The 21,658-nt window shown below is 48.8% G+C and overlaps 1 protein-coding gene across 1 annotated transcript in view; it reads right to left on the bottom strand.

The window, feature by feature from the left end:
- The window catches only part of LOC137433187 (uncharacterized), a 275,834-nt gene that overhangs the window by 44,999 nt on the left and 209,177 nt on the right, over nt 1–21,658 (bottom strand). Inside the window, exons 42-43 of the mRNA XM_078783996.1 lie at nt 20,643–20,696; nt 11,184–11,291 (exon numbers count right to left, since the gene is read on the bottom strand). Of these exons, the coding sequence (XP_078640122.1) occupies nt 11,184–11,291; nt 20,643–20,696 (162 nt within the window). The remainder of the gene's footprint in view (nt 1–11,183; nt 11,292–20,642; nt 20,697–21,658) is intronic.

Here is a 21,658-nt window from a genome sequence, read left to right as displayed (position 1 = left end):
GTCGGAGGAGTGCGCGAGGAGGTGAGGCACTGTAAGGAGCACATGGAGAAGGAGGTGAGAAAGGGGACTGTAAAGTTACAAGGGGGCATAGAGGACCTGACGCTGGGAGTAGAACAACTGACAGTGGGACAAAAGGAGTTGGGGGACCAGGTAAAGAAGAACACAGCGGTAATAGAGGGATTAAAATCGACACAGAAGGAGATGAAAAAGGACGTAGGGGTAATTAAAAAAGAGTGTCAGACGGTACATGAGGACCTGACGAGGAAAATGGACAAGGTGGTAGAGGTGATGGAGGTTAAAGAGCGGGAGGTGCGGGAGCACATAGAAAAAAATAAAGTGGAGTTAGAGGAAGAACTTAAAGGGGCGCACGAAGAGATGAAGGAGGTGAAGCAGAAATTAGAAGAAGTGGAAGAAGGGATGAGCGAAATTAAGAAGCGACGGAGAGAGGATAAGAAAGAGATAAAGGAGGAAGTAAAAGAATTGGTCCAAAGTCTGTGTTCGGATCGTGATGATGTGCTCATTAACCGGATGAGGGATTCGCAGGTGATGGAGGAGAAGCGAAGAGAAAGAGGAACCGGTGTAAGTGGTGACCAATATGGTCGTGCGTATGATGCGCCAGGTGATTTAATAAGCTTGGGGGTCGAGATAGACCCGGATGTTCGTGAGAGGCCACGAGTGAGGTGTATGGCTGGTCCGGAGGGTATGGAACGAGAGGTGCGAGGTGTGGGTGAGCAAGGTTGTGGTGGTATGGAATGGGTAGCGGGTTGGGAGGTGTGACCCATGCATCGACACCAACAGGGGTAGTTGTTGGAGGGACCGGGGAGGCACGAGAGCCCCTTGGGGGTAATGTACTGTGGGGGCCCGGCCGGTTCGGCCCCGCGCTGACCCCGCAAGGGGTGACGCACGGGGTCCGGCAGGCGGGCAACGACTCGCATACGAGGTGGTCCCACAAGGTCCCACTCGCGCCGTATGACGGCAAGAGTGATCTACGCGCGTACCTGGCGCAGTTCGACTGTGTGTGTAAGGGCAACGGTTGGGGTGAGGACGAAGGTGGAGTACACCTGGTGGCCGCATTGCGCGGCGCGGCGGCGGAGGTGCTGACGGCATTACCAGCGGGTGCTCTCACCCTGCCAGCCCTCCGCGACGCCCTAATTAATCGATTCGGCATAGAACAGCAGAGCGAGCTTGTTAAAGCTCAGCTCGCGCTGCGAAAGCGCAAGCCCCAGGAAGCCATCGGGGAACTTGCCCACGACATTCGCCGCGCAGTGGGGATCGCACATGCTAGCATGGCAGCGGATTCCCGGGAAAGCCTGGCGCTGGACCATTTTATCCAGGCCCTCCCGGACATTGAGCTCCGGCAACAGCTCGCCATGTGGCGCCCGCAGACCCTGAGCCAGGCGGCTGACGCTGCGGCCCGTTGGGAAGCAGCGAGGCCCCTGGCCCGGGGGGGCGAGCGTCTCGCAATGGCGGTCCGCCAGGTGGGACCCCCGATGGAGGGCGGACCCCTTAGGGGGCCCGCCCCCGACGTGGGTCCTGACCTGGCGGGCATGGTCCGGAGGCTGGTGGACCAGCGCCTGGCGGGACCTGGACCATGGCAGGCGGCCCCGGAGGTGGCCCGCGGTGGACCACGAGCGGGTAATCCAATTCGGACCTACAGGGGGGGAAATTTGGAATTCCGGAGGCAAGCACCTTATCAGGTGAGGTGCTATACCTGCAACCGTCTGGGTCACCTGGCGCGGCACTGTCGAGCCGCGCGCCGGGATGATCCCCGGCGGTTGAGGTCCTCAACTCCGCCCAGGGGGGAGCGGGTTAGCCGACCCCAGACACCCCCCCGCCAGACCCCGGGAAACTAGAAGGTGTCGGGCACGTAGGGCAGTGTTCGGCAGCAGAGGATGGAGGAGAGCCCTCATTGACGCGACAGGTCATTTATTGTGGCCAAATTGGAACCGGTAGCCTGACAATTAGATGCAAAATTGCCGGCGTGGGGGTAGACGCCGTAGTGGACACAGGAGCTAGCGCCACGATCATCAGCCCTGTGGTCCTTGATTCGAGCGCAGGTGGCTGGGATAAGATCCAGCGCCTGCAAAATTATAGTTTGCAGCTTGCTACCGGGGTAACGGCCCCGATCATAGGGCGTGGTTCTGTGACCCTCAAGTTAGGGTCGGTAAGGAGGGAGATAGATGTTTGGGTGGCGGAGGTGTGCGACCCATGTTTAATAGGGTTGGACCTGTTGACTGCCAGCGGCTGTAAAATCGACTTGTGCCGGGGGATCCTGCAGGTGGGAGTAGAAGAGCTGCCGTTAGGGGGAGTGAGCACGGCCGAGAGAGCGGAGCTGGAGGCTTCCGAGGCCGTGACCATCCCCCCAAGGGCCGAGGCGATAGTGCCGGCCCAGTGGGCAGCTCGCCCAACGTGGCAGGAGTCCTGCGGCCTGGTCGAACCGGTGGCAGCGCAGTCCATACCGGGTTTAATCGTGGGCCGCACCCTTGTAAAAACGGACGGACCGGTAGTGGCCGTCCGAGTAATAAATATGAGTACAGAACCACGCACTATAGTAAGGGGCATGAGGGTAGCTGGCTGCACCCCAGTTGAGGAAGTCGCGACAGTGAGGGGCGAGAACGTCCAGCCGAGCCGACCCCGGGGGGAGCCTTCAATAACAAGTAGGAATTGGCCCGATCCCATTTGCGAGATGGTAAATCGTAGTAGCGTAGAGTTGGGAGGTACCCAGAGGGAGGCCTTACACAAACTGGTTGGGTCCCATTTGGACCTCTTCTCCCTGTCCACCGAGGATATTGGACGTACGGGCCTGGTGAAACATCAGATCCACACCGGTGAGGCCCGGCCTATTCGTCAGGCCGCCCGACGGCTCCCTTGGAGCAAGAGGGCGGAAGCTGACGAGCAGGTTGAAAAAATGCTCGACGCAGGCGTGATCGAGCCCTCGGGAAGTCCTTGGATGTCACCTGTTGTGCTGGTAAAAAAGAAGGATGGGACCACGCGGTTCTGCGTGGACTATCGCCAGCTAAACAACGTGACACTCAAGGACTCATATCCCCTGCCAAGGATTGATGACACCCTCGATGCCGTTGCGGGCTCAAATTGGTTCTCGACTTTGGACCTCAAGAGTGGGTATTGGCAGGTGGAGATGGATAGGGCAGGGAAGGAGAAAACGGCATTTTCCACAGGTAAGGGACTGTATCAGTTTACTGTGATGCCGTTTGGTTTGTGTAACGCCCCCGCCACCTTTGAAAGATTGATGGAGCATGTACTAGGCGGCATGCCATGGCAGTCATGCCTGGTGTACCTGGATGACGTCCTGGTACATGCCCAAACGTTCCCCCAGGCAGTAGCTAATTTGGACCAGGTGTTCGGGTGCCTCAGACAGGCAGGGTTGAAGCTGAACCCGAGTAAGTGCACTTTGTTTGCAAGAGAGGTGGCCTATCTAGGTCACGTGATCGGCCGCGAGGGGGTAAAAACGGACCCAGACAAAATTAAAGCGGTAGAGGAGTGGCCCGCACCACGTACCATCAAAGAGGTGCGGGGATTTTTGGGACTCTGCTCCTACTACCGGCGCTTTGTGGCGAAATTTGCGGAGTTGGCCCGTCCCCTCCACCGGCTTACGGAGAAGGGGACGCGATTTAATTGGACACGGGAGTGCCACGAGGCCTTCCAAAAATTGAAGGGGTGTCTGACATCCGCACCCCTTCTAGCGTACCCCACTAGCAACGGGGCATTTACCCTGGACACGGATGCGAGCCAGGAAGGATTGGGCGCAGTTTTGTCTCAGACACAGGAGGGCGTGGAGAGAGTGATTGGTTATTATAGTCGGGCCTTAAGTAGGCCCGAGCGAAATTATTGCGTCACTCGCAAAGAGTTATTGGCTATGCTGGCTGCCATGAACCATTTCCACCCGTACTTGTACGGGCGGAAATTTTTGGTTAGAACTGACCATTCCTCCTTGCAATGGCTCCTTCGGTTCAAGGAACCGGAGGGCCAAATTGCAAGGTGGTTGGAAAAGTTGCAGCAGTACGATTTTGATGTGGCCCATAGGGCCGGGAAGGCCCATGGTAATGCGGACGCACTCTCTCGGCGTCCTTGTCTGGGGGAAAACTGCAAATTTTGTGCGAGACACGAGGAGAGGGAACAATTGGGCGATTCGGACCCGACCCTCGTTGTCCGGGCAACCCGGGTGAGAGGGCCAATTTTGCCACTAACCGCGGACGAAGAATTTGGAGAGTTGGCTTGGAGCACGGCCCAGCAGGAGGATCCTGTTCTGGGGCCGGTGTTCCAATGGGTCAAATTGGGGCAAAGACCAAAGGGGGAAGAGGTCACCCCCCTCGGGGCACAAACAAAGGCATATTGGGCTCAGTGGCAGACCCTGGAATTGAAAGGCAACATCTTGTATCGCAAGTGGGTGGAGGTTCCCTCTGATAGAACTTCCTGGCTGGTGGTAGTCCCAAACAAATTTAAGACCGATATATTGCAACAGGTGCATGGTACCCGCCCCGGCGGCCATTTGGGCAGGACAAAGACAACATCGCGGGTACGCCGGAGGTTTTATTGGGTGAATATGGGGCGCGACATACAGGACTGGTGTCGGAGATGCGACGCCTGTACTGCCAAAAAGGGACCAGCACGGAGGATGAGGGCCCCCCTTCAATTACACCAGGTGGGGGCCCCCCTAGAGCGGGTGGCCATGGATATCCTAGGCCCACTACCCCGCACCCGCCGAGGTAATAAGTACATCCTCGTTGTGATGGACTACTTCACCAAGTGGCCGGAGGCCTACGCCCTCCCCAACCAAGAAGCAGGGGTGGTAGCGCAGGCCTTCGTGGAAGGATTTGTGTGCCGGCATGGGATTCCACAGGAGTTGCACACCGATCAGGGACGAAATTTTGAGAGCCAATTACTAAAAGATGTGTGCAGACTCCTGTCAATTCGGAAAACAAGAACCACGCCCTTGCGGCCACAATCTGACGGGATGGTGGAACGGTTCAACAGAACATTGATACAACAACTGGCATTGTTCACCACCACCCGTCAGGATGACTGGGACGAACATCTCCCGTACCTGTTGATGGCCTACCGAACTAGCCAGCACGGGGCCACCGCATGCAGTCCAGCGTTGCTTATGTATGGGCGGGAGTTACGGGCTCCCGCCGACTTGCTATGCGGTCCCGTGCCAGACACCACGGATACACTGCCGAGGGAGGGTTACGCACGTCACCTGGAGGAAGGCATGGAGCGGGTCCATGCCTTCGCCCGCCGCCAGCTCCATCTGGCGGGGGCCAAGATGAAGCGCAGGTACGACGACCGGAGCCAGGGGAGTCAATACGCTCCGGGGATGAAGATTTGGTTCTTTAATCCCCGGAGGCGGAAGGGAAGGTGCCCAAAACTCACCTCCCCCTGGCAAGGCCCAGGAGTCGTCCTGTCGCAAATCTGTGACGTGGTCATTAAGATCAAAATGGGGCCACGAGCCCTCCCTCGGATCGTCCACGCCGACCGGATAAGACCTTACACCGGCGAGCAGGCGCCCCCGTGGATTGCCTCGGCTTTAGATGCCGAGGCGGGACCCAGTACCTCTGAATAAGGGGGGCTTATTAGTGCCAGAGGACTGGGGGATTGAGGAGCGATAGGCCCGGTGGGTAAGGGTGGCATCCCTGCCACCCTTCCCATGGTGGTGGGGCAAAGGAGCACTAGATTATGGGGTGTATGGCAGTGAAAACTAGCCCGGGTGGGTTAGGTTATATTGATAGGGCCCTAGAAGATGACATTAGGTGACGTTAAGGTTAGTTAGTGACTGATACCTGTAGGGGGGACGCAGGTAGATTAGTATGGATGATAATGACGAGGGAGCGCAATAGTTTAAAGGGACGACTGGGAAGCGCAAGTTTCAGAAGGGAGTAGTTAGCTGAGATGATGCCGTGTGTGTGAGAATTGAACAGGTGTGATTGCACAGGTGTGCAACTGGACAGGTGTGTGGAGCAGTGTATGAGTAGTGAGTGTGTGGATCAGCGCGAATGCGCTTGGGGAGAGAAGGGTGCAGGTGGCACCAGGTGTGAGAGCACAGGTGTGCAAGTACAGGTGTGTGGAGAGAGTTGGAGTAAGTGGTACGGAGTGGTGTGCATGGTGCGAAGGTGTGGATGGGGGAAGAGTGGACCCTTTTCACGAGTACCCGGGGCGGGTAGTGTAAGTGTTAGGTAGAGGGTATAGGTAAATTGTGGTTGGATATTGGCATTTGTGGTGCGGTTGCAGAATGGTATTGTGGACGGGTGCATTAGTGTTGTGGAAATGGCTGGGCGTGTAGCCTGTTAGTGTGTGTAGTTGGTTGGGCACTCCACCACTGTGAGGATGTCGGCCAGGTGAGGCCGCAGGTGGGCTCTGGGAGCCGGTAGTTGTGAGTGGGTGCCTGAGGATCCCGGGTGTGGATCGGGCAGCCCAGTGCCAGAGAGGGCACCGAGTGGGGAGAGCGCCAGAGGGCCTTCCCGAGGTAGTTAGGTTAGGGTAAGGAGCAGGTAAGCTCGGAGGCAACTGCAGTGGGGGAGGTGTGCAGGTGGGTAGACCCGCTGGGAGAGGTACACGCCACAGCCCGGAAATTGTGCGAGGGCACCGGGAGATGAATCGGGGGAGTGAGACCCCAAATTGAAAAGCACCACAGTTTGGCCAATGGGAATTGGTTTTTAGAACCCATAGTGTAAGAGGGCCAATGGTTTGGCCGGAGAAAGACCCCGGGTAGTGTAAAGTTGTTAAAGTCATTTAGGAAATAGTTAGGATTGATGAACCTGTCGCACCATACGCAGCCACTTACCTGTGGTGATGATGATGACTCCACACCTGTGTTTTCTTTGTTTTGTTGCAGGAAATGAGATTGCTGTGGATTTGTGAGACGCATCACGACGTGGATGAGACATTGGGGTGATTCCATCTCTCCCTCCCTAGGAGGGACTGATGATGAATTGGTGATAGCAAATTATGATGTTGAGTTGGAGATGGCAAATTTTGATGAGAGTTGAAAATGGCAAATTTGATTGGTTAGGAGGGAGAGAAGACGAATTTGGTTTATGGGAGGAACGGGGAAGACAGTAGGGACGTTTGTTGATTTGTAAAGTAGATGTTTATGGGTAGTGTTGTGTTTTGTGGATACAGTAAGGGGTAAGGGAGGGGCCATGTAGGTTACCTGGTGGGGGGGGGGGGGGGGCGTACGGTAGGAACGTACCTGTCTCACCTGGTTCCCATGTGCCCCCAGTGTGCATCACCTTGTATTGCGTGCACTTTTGCGCCCTTACCACCTTACTCACTTGTCTTCTTCTTTTGTCTCCCACCTCCGAGGATCTGGCTTTGGGGTAGAGAGAGAGGAGAGAGAGGTGCTGGCTACGCAGTTGTGGGCCTGCACTTTCGCTGCTTGCTGCCTGGATCGATACACCATATGGACCGCAATGTTTGTGGCCACCCACAATGGACCGCAGTTCTTTTGCGGCCAAGCACCACCCGTGGAAGGACCTATGGGTCAACGTGGCACCTATGCCAAACAGGTGAACCACTCTTAGTTGGCCCCTGACGGCCACAATACAGAAATGGACGCGGTTGGCGCCTTTCTTGATTTTTTAAAGAAGTAAGAAGGCCAAGTGCACCACATGAAGGCAAGACCAGCGGCAGAACATCGGCCGGCTGCGACACCACCGGTGATTTATAAACACTTTATTGGTGCACCGGATGGTGTTCACTGTGTGATGGGGTGGTGCTTTTGATGCTTGGAAGGGGTGCTCTGCACATTATTAAAGGCCGTAGGCCACAGAGCACTCGTGGGTTGGTGTATCGATGCTGGCATGCGTGCTCTCTCTATGCATAACATCTGCATGTGTTCCTCCAGAAACAGGTCCTGGATCGTAGTGTAAATAGCAGCGTAGTCGTGTAAATAATGCTCCCTACCGGCTGTATGTTTAGTTTGCGAATTCTTTCTGCAATTCGGTTATCCTGTGGGTGTGTTTCTGTGAGGAGAAGGGTGCAACGTCGCAGGGGGACATATTTACTCATTTGTGAACATCTGTAAAACTGTCGCACTCAGGGTAGAGTTAATAGTAGAGGGAACTACATCTGAGTGCCACACTAAAATAGGTAAAAATTTATCGGGTCGGGACGCCCCGAGGGTAGAGAAGGGTGCAATGTTGCGAATATGGCATTTGGCCTCCATATCCGCTTGTAAATATTCCCCTATTTCCCCAATACTCCCCAACTATCCCCAATCCCCCATTCCCTAGTCCCATTGCCTGTAAATAACACTCTGTAGAACCGACCTTCCCCTTTTTCCCCCATTAAATGTCGTGCCCAGGTCCACCGCATCTCACGTAGACAACTTTCGGACATCTTGCTAGTTATTCTTAGTCTATGTCAGTTAAGGACTCGTTTCCATTAATTCTGACTCTTCGTTGCACCAGAATGTGATTATATGGCACCAGTAGTGAGTTTAGGACCTTCCCATACCTCCTCCCATCTTCTTCCCCAAACAACAACAACAACAACAACTACAACTACAACAACAACTACAACAACAGAGGGGCGCGGCGCGGCGTGCGGGGAGTGTGCGTCCTCACTCCGGCTCGGTTAGCCGCCATTACCCATGTGCGCCGACGGGGTTACCAAGAAGGGGCTGCCTGTCGGCCCCTCGTCAAGGGCGGAGCCGGTAACCCCCCCGCACGCACCCAATGAGAAGCAACGGGCCGATTCCATCTGGGGCGGAGCTAACGAGCCGAGGGCGTGTCACTCCCCGCCGGATATACGCGGCGACTTACCGGATGTGACGTCAGATGCGCCCCCAGCTTGAGAAGACATTCACCACATCCGAGCGCTGCGACCTCCCCGCATCTCTAGACCGGACCGGGTCGATCCTGCCCTGAGCCCAGGTGCACCTGGAGCCATCGATTCTGCCTTTCCTTGCCATCAATCCCCGTGTGAGTCAGTTTTGTCCTGTTTATCTGTCGTCTGTCAGGGAATAAGATAAGTGTGTCTAAGTGCCTGTCTTTCTATGCTGTCCCTCTCATTCCTGTAATCTAACCTTCCGCCCTAATATAACCTCCTCCGGAGGTCTTGAGAACTGAACCCTTGGTGTCGTGTCATTTTAGTCCCAGCCGTTGTGTCCTTTTCCTTCATTGATTCAGCGTAGCGCGACTCGGCAACGTTCGAGTATAATCGGGTAAACGTGCAGGCGCGGTCATACCAAACCGCTCGGTGAACCAACATCCACCACCGCGTCTGTAACAGTATTTTATTGATTTGTTTAATAATTGTCTCTAATCTGTAATTAAGTGAGGTTAAAGTTATTTATGCTAGGGTGACCAAAAATGTGCTCCAGGAACGCATCCATCACATTATAACATAGTCTATGGGAATATGTTGCCTACTTAACGTCGTTTTGCTTCATGTCACACTTTCTAGGAACGCATCCATGATGTTGTGGAAACTTGCTGCAGTGTGTTTTAAATTAACAATTATACTACAGCAATACCCCGTTTTACGCCATTTCGACCTACGTCAAATCCGACTTTATGCCACTCTTCTAGAGTAAATTTCAGTTCAGCGAACATCATTATGTGCGACTTTACATCACTCCGACATCATAATAGGAGGACGTGAAAAAAATACATTTAAATAAATAAAATAGTACATAAAAATTAACAATAAAAGAAGCTAAAAAAACAATTTCAAATATAATAAAAAGCACATTAAAATATAAAAAAATGTACGTATACGTACGCGTAGCTGCTGGTTCTCATTCAAAACAAAGGCGACGCCATATGCATTTTGTCCTGTGCTGTGGTCGCGTGCTGGCTTTGCCTTTCGCTGTTATTTTTGTGATTATTCCTTTACTGTGTAAAGGTTCCTTTACTGTGTAAAACAACCAACGCAACGTGGCAACGGCGAAACATGACGGCGATGCCGGCTCGGACGACCGTGACCGTGTCATGCCTCGAGCCGGGGTGCCTCGTCGGGCACCTCGCCGGCATCCGGCGTCGACGAACCGATCGACGTGTTCATGTGCACATGTGCATGGATTTGCAAATGCCTGCCTGTACGTCGTCGTTTCTGCGTATATCGCATCGTCCAAAAAAAAAGAAGCAAGCAACTTTGCCCGCTCGAGGAAAGACGGGGCACGCCTACGACTAGGAGGCGAGCGTCGATCCCCGGGGCGGCCGGGTTCACGGAACCATGAGCTCGTTCGTTCGTCACAGACGACACGACACGACCACCGGTGAAACTGCTCGGACACGTTGGGTAAAGCACGCCGTGGTGAAGCGGGCCGCGGAGCCACTCGGCACACAAGCCAGCCCACGGTCGACACGTCCGTGCCGGTTACCCTGTTCGAGGAGAAGACCCGACCGATAGAAAACAACGGAGGGACTCCCGACGGGGAGCGGCAAAGATTCAGGGCGAAGTCGCAGCCTCCTCCAGTTATTTACTCTAGTTTTACGGTGTTTGTCTTCATTTTAAGGCATTACGCCCGGTTTACGTCAAAAACCGAGTTACGTCACGGCTTATGGAATCAATTAATGACGTAGGCCGGGGTATTGCTGTATTTATTTCAGAAAATATCACACTTTGCAAGTTTTTTAATTTATGCAATTCAATGTCTCAAACCATAGATAAGTCGATTCTGAGTATAAGTCGAGGCTCAGACTGTTGAGGAAAAAAGTATCGACTTGTACACCAAAAAAATCTGGTACATTTATTGTTGAGTTAATGTATGCGAGTAGATTTTGTGGTTTAATTTTTTACAGGCTCTAAGGCTTATGGAGGAGCTGCGAGACAAATCTCCCACATGCATGCAGACAGATACATGAGACAACGCCAGACATGACTCCCAAACAAACACAGCCGCTGAGATTGAGGGAACTTATGTCAATTGCTAGAGCAATCTGGATACCAGTGACATCATCTTTATGATGTCACTTTTCTCTTCGCATCCAGTGGGGCAATCAAAGATAATTTTCCTGCTGCCCCTGGATTCCCACCTGTGGGGTTTTCATGGGGTTATCTCATAATGCTAACAAATCTTATGTCAAATAAGGGTGGATTTTGCTCTCTGAGAACTATTCAAACACTTATTGAAGGACACGATATATTTGTCAATCTACCCGATAAAGTATCATGCTTAATATTCAATTAGAACAAGAAACATTTGAAAGTCGACTCACTGGGAGACCACGTGGACCAGGCTTTCCAGGGCGGCCATCTTTTCCTTGATGTCCTTCCAATCCAGGCCAACCGCGTGGACCTTTGATTCCTGGAGCCCCCAGTACACCCTAGGTGAGATATGTATCAACATCTCACTACAAATGGCTGCAAGATGCACCTTCGAAACAGCACGTTTCATTTATATTGACTTCCATGTGGCATGCAAGCAACTAGTTAACTCTGTTTTAACTTTTCATTAATAAAATAACTCTGCTTTTTATTGCTTCCTGTCAACTCTACAACTGAAGATAAACCATAATGAATACAAATTGATGCACTTATCAAGTTGTGTAACTAGTTTGTTTTCAAAGTCAATCAGATACAGTCGTGTCCAAAATTATTGGCACCCTTGCACCTTTTTCAAATAATGCACCATTTCTTCCAAAAAATTGTTGAAATGAAAAAATATTTTGGTATCCACATATGTATGTCTGGATTTCAGTGGAACAAAACAAAAAAAGCTGAAAAAATTACGAAATCTAAGCTTATTCCACACAGAAATCCTAAAATGTCCCTGACAATATTATTGACACCCTTTATAAGTTGTTAGAAATAATTAGATTTCAAGAAGGTGAATCACCTTTACTTTGGAATTGAACTCACCTGTGGTGATTTGCAGGTGCCTGCAATATAAAAATCATTCATTCAACCAGTTTGAATGGAGAAAAGGAGTCATTCTGCTGTTTTGTGTCTCATTTGTGTGTACCGCAATGAGCATGTAGAAAGGGGGAAAAAAAACCAGAGAGTTGTCTGAGGAGGTCAGACACAAGATTGTAGCCAAGCATGGACAATTTCAAAGCTACAAGTCCATCTCCAGAGACCTTGATGTTCCTGTGTCCACCTAACGCAATGTTATCAGGAGGTTTAAGGCCCATGGCACTGTAGTCAACCTCCCTGGACGTGGCCACAAGAGAAAACTTGATCGAAGATTGCAGTGAAGGATTGTTCGAATGGTGGAGAAAGCACCTCGATCAACTGGCAAACAGATTCAAGCTGACCTTCAGACACAAGGTACGGAAGTTTCAACTCGCACCATCCGTCGCCAACTCAATAAAAGGGGGTTCTATGGCAGGAGACCCAGGAGGACCCCACCACTGAGAGAGAGACATAAGAAAGCCCAACTAGAGTTTGCCAAAACACACCTGAACAAGCCAAAAACCATCTGTGGACAGATGAGACCAAATTAGAGCTTTTGGTAAAGCACATAATCTCTATGTTTACACAAAACAAAATTAAGCCTTCAAAGAAAAGAATACTTTCCCTGCCATCAAAAATGGAGGAGTTTCAGTGATGTTGTGGGGTTGCTGTGCTACCTCTGGCACTGGGTGCCTTGAATGTGTGCATGCCATCATGAAATCAGGAGATTACCAAGGCATTTTGGAGCGCAATGTTCAACCCAGTGTCAGAAAGCTGGGTCTCCATCGACGGTCATGGGTCTTGCAGCAGGACAATGACCCTGAACACACTTTAAAAAGCACCCAGGAATGGTTCAAGACAAAACGCTGGACTGTTCAGAAGTGGCCAGCAATGATTCCAGATCTAAATCCCATTGAACACCCATGTGGAGATCTAAAAACAGCAGTAGGGAGAAGGCACCCTTCAAATCTGAGAGAACTGGAACAGTTTTGCACAAGAATAATGGGCCAAGCTGCCAGTAGAAAGGTGTGGGAAGCTGATTCATGGCTATAGGAAGCGCTTGACTGCAGTTATGTCCCGCCGCTGTGCTACCAAATATTAAGTCTCGGGTGTCAATAATTTTGTCAATGCCATTTCTTTTTATTTTCTGATTAAAAAAGATATATTAAGTTCTGAATCAAAAACAAAGGTTCTGTAATATTAACAGTTAAATAATGAATTGTGGAGACCAAATACTTTTGTCAATTTCAACTGAACTTTCGAGAAAATTGTGAGTTATTTGAAAAAAGTGCAAGGGTGCCAATATCTTTGGCCATGACTGTATATGCAGCATTCACTGCCCCCAATTTCTCCCCATACCCATTGGTTGTCCAAGTCTGTCTCTATTTTGGCCTTCAGCTCTGCTGTTGGTATTTCCCCCATCTCTCTCTGCTGTTACTTTTCTCCTGTTATGTCCTGATCCGTTCATTGTACTCATACGAGCTCTTCCACGAGCCTCGACTATGTATAGAAAAAAATAATGAAAGTTGAGATAAAAACGAAGGGATGACAATTGCTTTGGCAAAATTATGAAAGTTGAAATAAATTTACGTTTTAATTCTGTACTAAATTGAATGATATTGTTTATGGGGTAATTCATTTTAAATAAGGTACATGGTTTATGCCACTTTTGCTCATTATTTCATGTTCTAATTTATTTATTTGCCATTACATTAGGGATCGCATATTTTAATTGGTCCAGCGATGTCGTTTATTGGCACAACAAGTGAGAGGAATTAATAAATGAATCCTGGCTATGCATCTTTGGTAATGAACATGTAACGAGGAATCAATTATAAATTCAGCTCGCTTGTTGCAGCATTACTTAGGAGTCGCTGTACTACTCACACGATGCCGCTGAATGTTAGCACAGGAAATTGTAATTGGTTTAGGGTACCAGCAATCAATAGGCTTACTCTTTGTCAAAATACACAGTCGAGTATTTAACATCCACTAATACTCGTAAACGTGATACCCGGCTGAACGACCATCCGAGACATGGCACAGGCTGATGCAAATCCCTGCCTGTGAAGCACCGGATTGACAGCTTACAGGCGGATCGAGAATTGAGCCCAGACTTGACAACATGAAGGCACGTGTGCTATCTCTGCACTATTCCTTTAGATGCCTCGATGATGTTAATGTGCATTAGTTCAAACCGTTTCAACGTTTTTGCCTATTTTTTTTATTATTGATCTTACTGTTATTAATCTTGCTTTGTTCCATGTGATTTTGGTTCCAGATCTGATACTTCTGGTTGGACTTCCGGTCCTGGGTCTGAGCACGTTGAATGTTGGGTCATGCACTTCCACCTTCCAGTACATCAAAGCTGTTTTCAAGCCTTTTTTTTTTTTTTTTTTTGCAAGATCGAGGCTCGTGTAAGAGCTAACATTAATCACAAAAAGACAAACTGACGCACCAAACATAAGATAAAGGGAGCGGGAGTTAAGATGGGGAGAGAGAGAGGGAAGCACACGAGCACAACAGTAGAGAACAGGGACATAGGGAGATCCGTCGGAGGAAGGGCGATTGGGGGGAGGAGGCATGGGAAGAGGGGTGGGGATGGGAGAGGTATAAAACACATGGACACTGCTGGGACTTCCAGGAAAGAAGTCGGAATTTCAAAAAAGTGGATCTGTGGTGAATTAACGGGGGTAGAAAAGATCAAGGCCCTGGATGGGGGAAGACCAGAGATGGTGGTGAACAGCTGCCCCAAAGACCTGGAGGGAGGAGTGGGATCGAATAGAGTGAGGGAGTTTGCTCCAGAGGTGGGAGAAAAGAGGAACGAAAGAGCGAAGGTGAATAGAGAGTCTTGAGTTTGGCAGCCTAACCAGAAGAGGGCCGCAGGCAGCTCCCGCGCGACCCGCAGGAACACCCGAGGGACAGAGCACAGACAGAGCTGGGGGAGCCAGGCCGGAGAGGAGTGGGTAGAAGACAGAAATACCACCAACCTGCCCATGGTGAGTGAGTGAAAGGCCCTCAGAGCCTTCATCGCGGGAGATTCCAACGACTGAAAGCTTTGGTTTCAACAGTGTGAAGCCGAGCCAGGTGTGAGGAAGGAGCACCGGCCCAGAGGAGCGAACAGTATTCCATTGAGCTGCGGATGAAAGCCTTGTATGTGGTGAGGAGCTCAGATGTGCCAAGGAAGGACTTCGCATGACAGATGATGCCCAGTCGGCGGCTGGCTTTGGAGGTCAGCTTGGAAATGTGGTTTTCCCAGGAAAGATCATGGCAGATAGTGAGACCCAAAAGCTTGAGTGACAGAACGTCTTGGAGAGGATTGTTGAGAAAGTAGATGGGAGGGTTATCCAGACAATCTTTTCGGAGAGACACAGTGAGAGTGTGATATCCGTCAGGATTGAAAGACATGTTCCACCCGTTCGACCAGTCTGCGATCCTGTCCAGGTCTACAGAGGGTGAGGAGTCTGCAGACCGTCGACCCAAGGGATGAGGCGTGGAGTGGCAGAGAGTGGAGTCATCAGCAAAGAGACAGAGAGGACCCTCCAGAGAGTCGGAGAGATCATTGATGAAGACCAGAAAAAGCACAGGGCCCAGAACACTACCTTGGGGAACTCCAGCCTGAACAGGAAGGGAAGATGAGAGAAATCTATTCAGGGCCACACGTTGACTACGACCAGAGAGGAAGTTCGCAAGCCAGAATTTGGGGTGCCTTTTTGTTATAGTTTCATCCTTGTGTTGCTGTTTGTGTTTTTGTCCAATTTTCCCTGTTAAACTTTATCTTGTTGTGGTGTATTCGACATATTTGTGTCCTTGTGATTGGCTGGCCTTCTCGCCCAGGTCTCAGCGAGTAGTTATGCAAATTCTGTCTCTGCTCTGATGCTGCATGCCTCATTCCGCTTTCTTTCTCCCAAAGTATTATCCCTTCAGCTTCCTCAACAGTATCCAACTCTCCCTCCTCGCTTAAAAACAAAAACAACGAGAAAGCATCTGAAAATGCAAAGCCCGTCTGCATCCGCTGTTTTATTCAAACGTATTCTTCTTCTTCCATATGTTAAACATGACAAAAACAACTAAGAAAATACAAAATGAAAATTGACGATTTTATGCAACCTTGACCTTTGATGTAAAACAAAACAAAACAGGCTTCTAGCTTTTGATTGGTGGACTAATTCAGTGACCCAATATACAAATTCTTAAAATTTCACGTCAATTGGATGAAAAATAATGATTTTAGGTGATGCTGACCTTTGCCCTTTCGATAAAATTATTAATTTAACTTCTCCATATGCTCATGAAAACACTTTGTTGAAAATTTGATGAGAAAAGCTCAAATGGTGAAAAAATTTCGGCGCAGAGACACACACACACACACACACACACACACACACACACACACACACACACACACACACACACACACAAACACAAACACACACAGAAACACACACAGAAACACACACAGAAACACACACAAAAATTACTGCAAAACTGGGGGACGGGCTAATTAACACCAAAAAATCACGAGTTCATTCTGCGTTTGCTTCCTTCCTTTGTTCAATCATTATTCATCCCTTTTCTCAACGTTGCCAAACTGAACATTGATTGAATTAAATACTTCTTCGTTTAAAAGATTTTAAAAATGAATAATGCTTCGCTTTCCTTGTTTCTCCATCCTCCTCACGCGTTCTTCTTCATCTTCATCACAATATATTGCTCTTCTTCTTCTTCTTTATCACAAGGCTCGTTTCCCAAATCTGTCTTACTGCTAGATGCTTAGTCCATCCATCTGTACCTAAAACACCACTTTGCTCTGTGACTTCAACAACAATTAATGTCATCCCTTCAATGATGTCTGTCTCTCCACATCCAAATTGGGAATCTTGAGAAGTCCAGTTTGCAGAGGGTATTCTTGATCACCAATTCCCCTTTATGTCCATCAACGGTGTCAAATCCCTCCATGTCAGCACTCTCCCCCACATCTCCTACATGCTCACGTCCTCCCAACACCACCACTTCTCTGTGTCTCTCTCTTCAGCATCCCTCCACTTCATGTCCCCTCTTTCTACATTGTCCTCACCACATCTCCTCAATGCTTCACTCTAACCTCACTACCTCAAAGCTTCCCCCTCAACCCAACACCTCACATCTCCCCCCTCAACCTATCCTCTCCCATCTTCCCCATTCACCCCAACCCCTCTCAACATCCCCCATAGCTCTCCCCTTCCCACACTCTTATAACTTCCCCATCATTCAACCTCCCAACTTCCCCCCACCCTATCCCTCAAAGCTTCCCCACTCTGGCCCCTCCCAGCTTCATCCATGTCACTCCCCTGGCATACCTCCTTTCGACATTCCTGCACCTTGCCAACAGTTCCTCGTCCCCCACCCCTAACTGTGTGGACCTCAAACATCTGAGCTCTCCTCTCCAACCTGACAGACCTCTCAATCTATGCTGCTGCTGACAAACCAGACATAATTTGTTTTACAGAATCTTTCCTGACAGGACATTTCCTTAGTGTCTCTCACTGGCTATTGTTTCCTTGGTCTTGATGGCTGGCTATTGTTTCTTTGGTCTTGATGGCTGGCTATTGTATCCTTGGTCTTGATGGTTGGCTATTGTTTCCTTGGTCTTGATGGCTGGCTATTGTTTCCTTGGTCTTGATGGCTGGCTATTGTTTCCTTGGTCTTGATGGCTGGCTATTGTATCCTTGGTCTTGATGGCTGGCTATTGTATCCTTGGTCTTGATGGCTGGCTATTGTTTCCTTGGTCTTGATGGCTGGCTATTGTTTCCTTGGTCTTGATGGCTGGCTATTGTATCCTTGGTCTTGATGGCTGGCTATTGTATCCTTGGTCTTGATGGCTGGCTATTGTATCCTTGGTCTTGATGGCTGGCTATTGTTTCCTTGGTCTTGATGGCTGGCTATTGTATCCTTGGTCTTGATGGCTGGCTATTGTATCCTTGGTCTTGATGGCTGGCTATTGTATCCTTGGTCTTGATGGCTGGCTATTGTATCCTTGGTCTTGATGGCTGGCTATTGTTTCCTTGGTCTTGATGGCTGGCTATTGTTTCCTTGGTCTTGATGGCTGGCTATTGTATCCTTGGTCTTGATGGCTGGCTATTGTATCCTTGGTCTTGATGGCTGGCTATTGTTTCCTTGGTCTTGATGGCTGGCTATTGTATCCTTGGTCTTGATGGCTGGCTATTGTATCCTTGGTCTTGATGGCTGGCTATTGTATCCTTGGTCTTGATGGCTGGCTATTGTATCCTTGGTCTTGATGGCTGGCTATTGTATCCTTGGTCTTGATGGCTGGCTATTGTATCCTTGGTCTTGATGGCTGGCTATTGTTTCCTTGGTCTTGATGGCTGGCTATTGTTTCCTTGGTCTTGATGGCTGGCTATTGTATCCTTGGTCTTGATGGCTGGCTATTGTATCCTTGGTCTTGATGGCTGGCTATTGTTTCCTTGGTCTTGATGGCTGGCTATTGTTTCCTTGGTCTTGATGGCTGGCTATTGTATCCTTGGTCTTGATGGCTGGCTATTGTATCCTTGGTCTTGATGGCTGGCTATTGTATCCTTGGTCTTGATGGCTGGCTATTGTTTCCTTGGTCTTGATGGCTGGCTATTGTATCCTTGGTCTTGATGGCTGGCTATTGTATCCTTGGTCTTGATGGCTGGCTATTGTATCCTTGGTCTTGATGGCTGGCTATTGTTTCCTTGGTCTTGATGGCTGGCTATTGTTTCCTTGGTCTTGATGGCTGGCTATTGTATCCTTGGTCTTGATGGCTGGCTATTGTATCCTTGGTCTTGATGGCTGGCTATTGTATCCTTGGTCTTGATGGCTGGCTATTGTTTCCTTGGTCTTGATGGCTGGCTATTGTATCCTTGGTCTTGATGGCTGGCTATTGTATCCTTGGTCTTGATGGCTGGCTATTGTTTCCTTGGTCTTGATGGCTGGCTATTGTTTCCTTGGTCTTGATGGCTGGCTATTGTATCCTTGGTCTTGATGGCTGGCTATTGTATCCTTGGTCTTGATGGCTGGCTATTGTTTCCTTGGTCTTGATGGCTGGCTATTGTTTCCTTGGTCTTGATGGCTGGCTATTGTATCCTTGGTCTTGATGGCTGGCTATTGTATCCTTGGTCTTGATGGCTGGCTATTGTATCCTTGGTCTTGATGGCTGGCTATTGTTTCCTTGGTCTTGATGGCTGGCTATTGTATCCTTGGTCTTGATGGCTGGCTATTGTATCCTTGGTCTTGATGGCTGGCTATTGTTTCCTTGGTCTTGATGGCTGGCTATTGTTTCCTTGGTCTTGATGGCTGGCTATTGTATCCTTGGTCTTGATGGCTGGCTATTGTATCCTTGGTCTTGATGGCTGGCTATTGTTTCCTTGGTCTTGATGGCTGGCTATTGTTTCCTTGGTCTTGATGGCTGGCTATTGTTTCCTTGGTCTTGATGGCTGGCTATTGTTTCCTTGGTCTTGATGGCTGGCTATTGTTTCCTTGGTCTTGATGGCTGGCTATTGTATCCTTGGTCTTGATGGCTGGCTATTGTATCCTTGGTCTTGATGGCTGGCTATTGTTGCCTAAACCTGTCCTGGCAGTGAAGTTGCATTTTACATTAAGAATTCCATTTCTGACTGACCATGTTTTGCTGTTACACCACCCAATCCCCAGGAGTACCTTTGGCTGTGACTTAATATCTGCTCCCACCTCATGTTTGTCTGTCTGTTGTACCATCTGTTAAACAGTGGCAACTACATTTACATCTCTATCTCTCTCTCACAACATGGACACACCTTCTAATTAGAACTCATCCCAACCCTCTCTTTCTCATATGTGATGATTTCAATTGTCATCATGCCAATTGGCTGGGTGTTGGTACCTCTCTCAACAGCCATGCCACTTCAGCAAAGGACTTCTGTGACTCCATCGGACCGATTCAATCTGTGAACTTTCCTACCTGGATTTCTGTCAATGGTAAATATTATGTGAAAGTGTGCACAATCATACTATAATGGAGCTGTGGTGTATGTGGGTACATACAGTATGTCCGCTCTGTACCCATTGGTTGGACAGCTGGTCCGATTCCACCCACAACCCACAACTGTAACCTGAAAAGATCAGCCGTCTGCCATTTTGTGAAGGAGCATAGGCTGAAGGCCTCTCGTGTAGCCAATGGCCCAGTGCAATTGAAATTATCTGAGCAATATGAACACAATATATTATATATATGCGCACATAGGCAGTAGGCATGTTTTTGCTTCATGTATGTAATCCGCGTTGCAGCGGTCTATTGTCGATACGCAGACCAAATAAAGGGATGAGCAATTTGTGTAAAAAATTAAGGTTTTTGTTCGTAATTTCTGTTTCAGCCCGAGTTTTCAAGGCTGAATATTGTGAACATACAAAAGAGTCACCCGTCATTTTGATGGGCCTTTCTGCTACTTAATACAGTGTGAAATTGGATGTCAAAGAAGTTACTAATTAATAGTGAAAATGGCTAGTAGGAAGGTAATCCTTGTGTTTTAGTCGGTGGAGTTCTGCCTCATTGTATCTTTTCAAATTTCCCATTATCTTCGATAAACTTCCCCAAACTACATAAATTATTAATGTAAATAAAGGTTTGACAAAAATGTGAATCCCATATCCATGCACTTGTGCGAGACTAAGTCTGTGTCCACAATAGCTTAAATAACCTACTCCTATACGCCTAACCTTCTTCCATGAAAATCATGCAAACTGTTGAAATTACAATGATTGAAGGCAAAAGTGAAACAGCTCACCGGTATTCCCTGTAAGCCAGACCTTCCTGGTGTTCCTGACTTTCCCTTCATGCCCTGTTCGAGAAACATGACACATCAATCGATCATCACACATACGTGTACAGATACCTGGCTACCTGAATTATTATAAAATTGGCTCCTGATTTTATGCACAAGGCAATCACTAAGTAATTATATAATATGACAACTTTGGCCATCCATGATTGGAAAGAGAAATTATGTACAATGCAGGGAAATGTTTGATTCAGCATGGGATCAGAAAAAGAAACAACTCGAATGGCACTCATTAGAGAACATAATACCCTCGCCAGGTTGACCAGTTCACGTTTTGTATCCACTGATAGGTCGGATCTGGATTTGGACCTGAACCGAAATCGAATCGGCTTGTTCTTGTCACCTAACCAACTCATCCACCTAGTTTTGTCACAAGTCGTCCACATCGTTTTGAAATATCATGCTATATATCGTTTTTGCCCTATTAAACAATGACAAAGAATCAATTAAAAATAGTTTCCAGATCCGTATTCGGACCTTCACCAAAATCTGATCAATTTCTCTGGTCATGCACCCACCCAACGAGCTCACCAAGTTTCGTCCGAATCCGTTCATACCTTTTTGAGGTACCGTGCTATATATCGGATTTAGCCCTATCTTTCAATGGTGAAGAATTACTTTAAAAATTTCTCTAATCCGGTCAGATCTTCACCAAAATCTAATCATTTTGTCCGTGTCACATACCAAACCTCTCCATCAAATTCCGAATCCATCCACAACTTTTTGAGCTATCCTGTTCACAGACAGACAAATGAAAAATCATTCACGGTTTTTTTCTATTCGCGGTTGTGTTCCGTGAAATTGCAGGTTTTTTTTACTATTTGTGGCCGTGTGCCGCGAATTCACGGTTTTTCAGGGACACAATTTTTTTTTTTCACGACCTGCTAGCTTGACACATTTATAAAAGCTATCTTTCACCAGCCATGCATAAAGCAGCTGGATGTACACAAAAAAACATCTTC

Source organism: Myxine glutinosa, chromosome 8 (assembly GCF_964187855.1).
Source record: "Myxine glutinosa chromosome 8, kmMyxGlut1.1, whole genome shotgun sequence".
In the NCBI taxonomy this organism is placed as follows: Eukaryota; Metazoa; Chordata; class Myxini; order Myxiniformes; family Myxinidae; genus Myxine; species Myxine glutinosa.
This window is presented reverse-complemented; position numbering and strand designations above follow the sequence as displayed.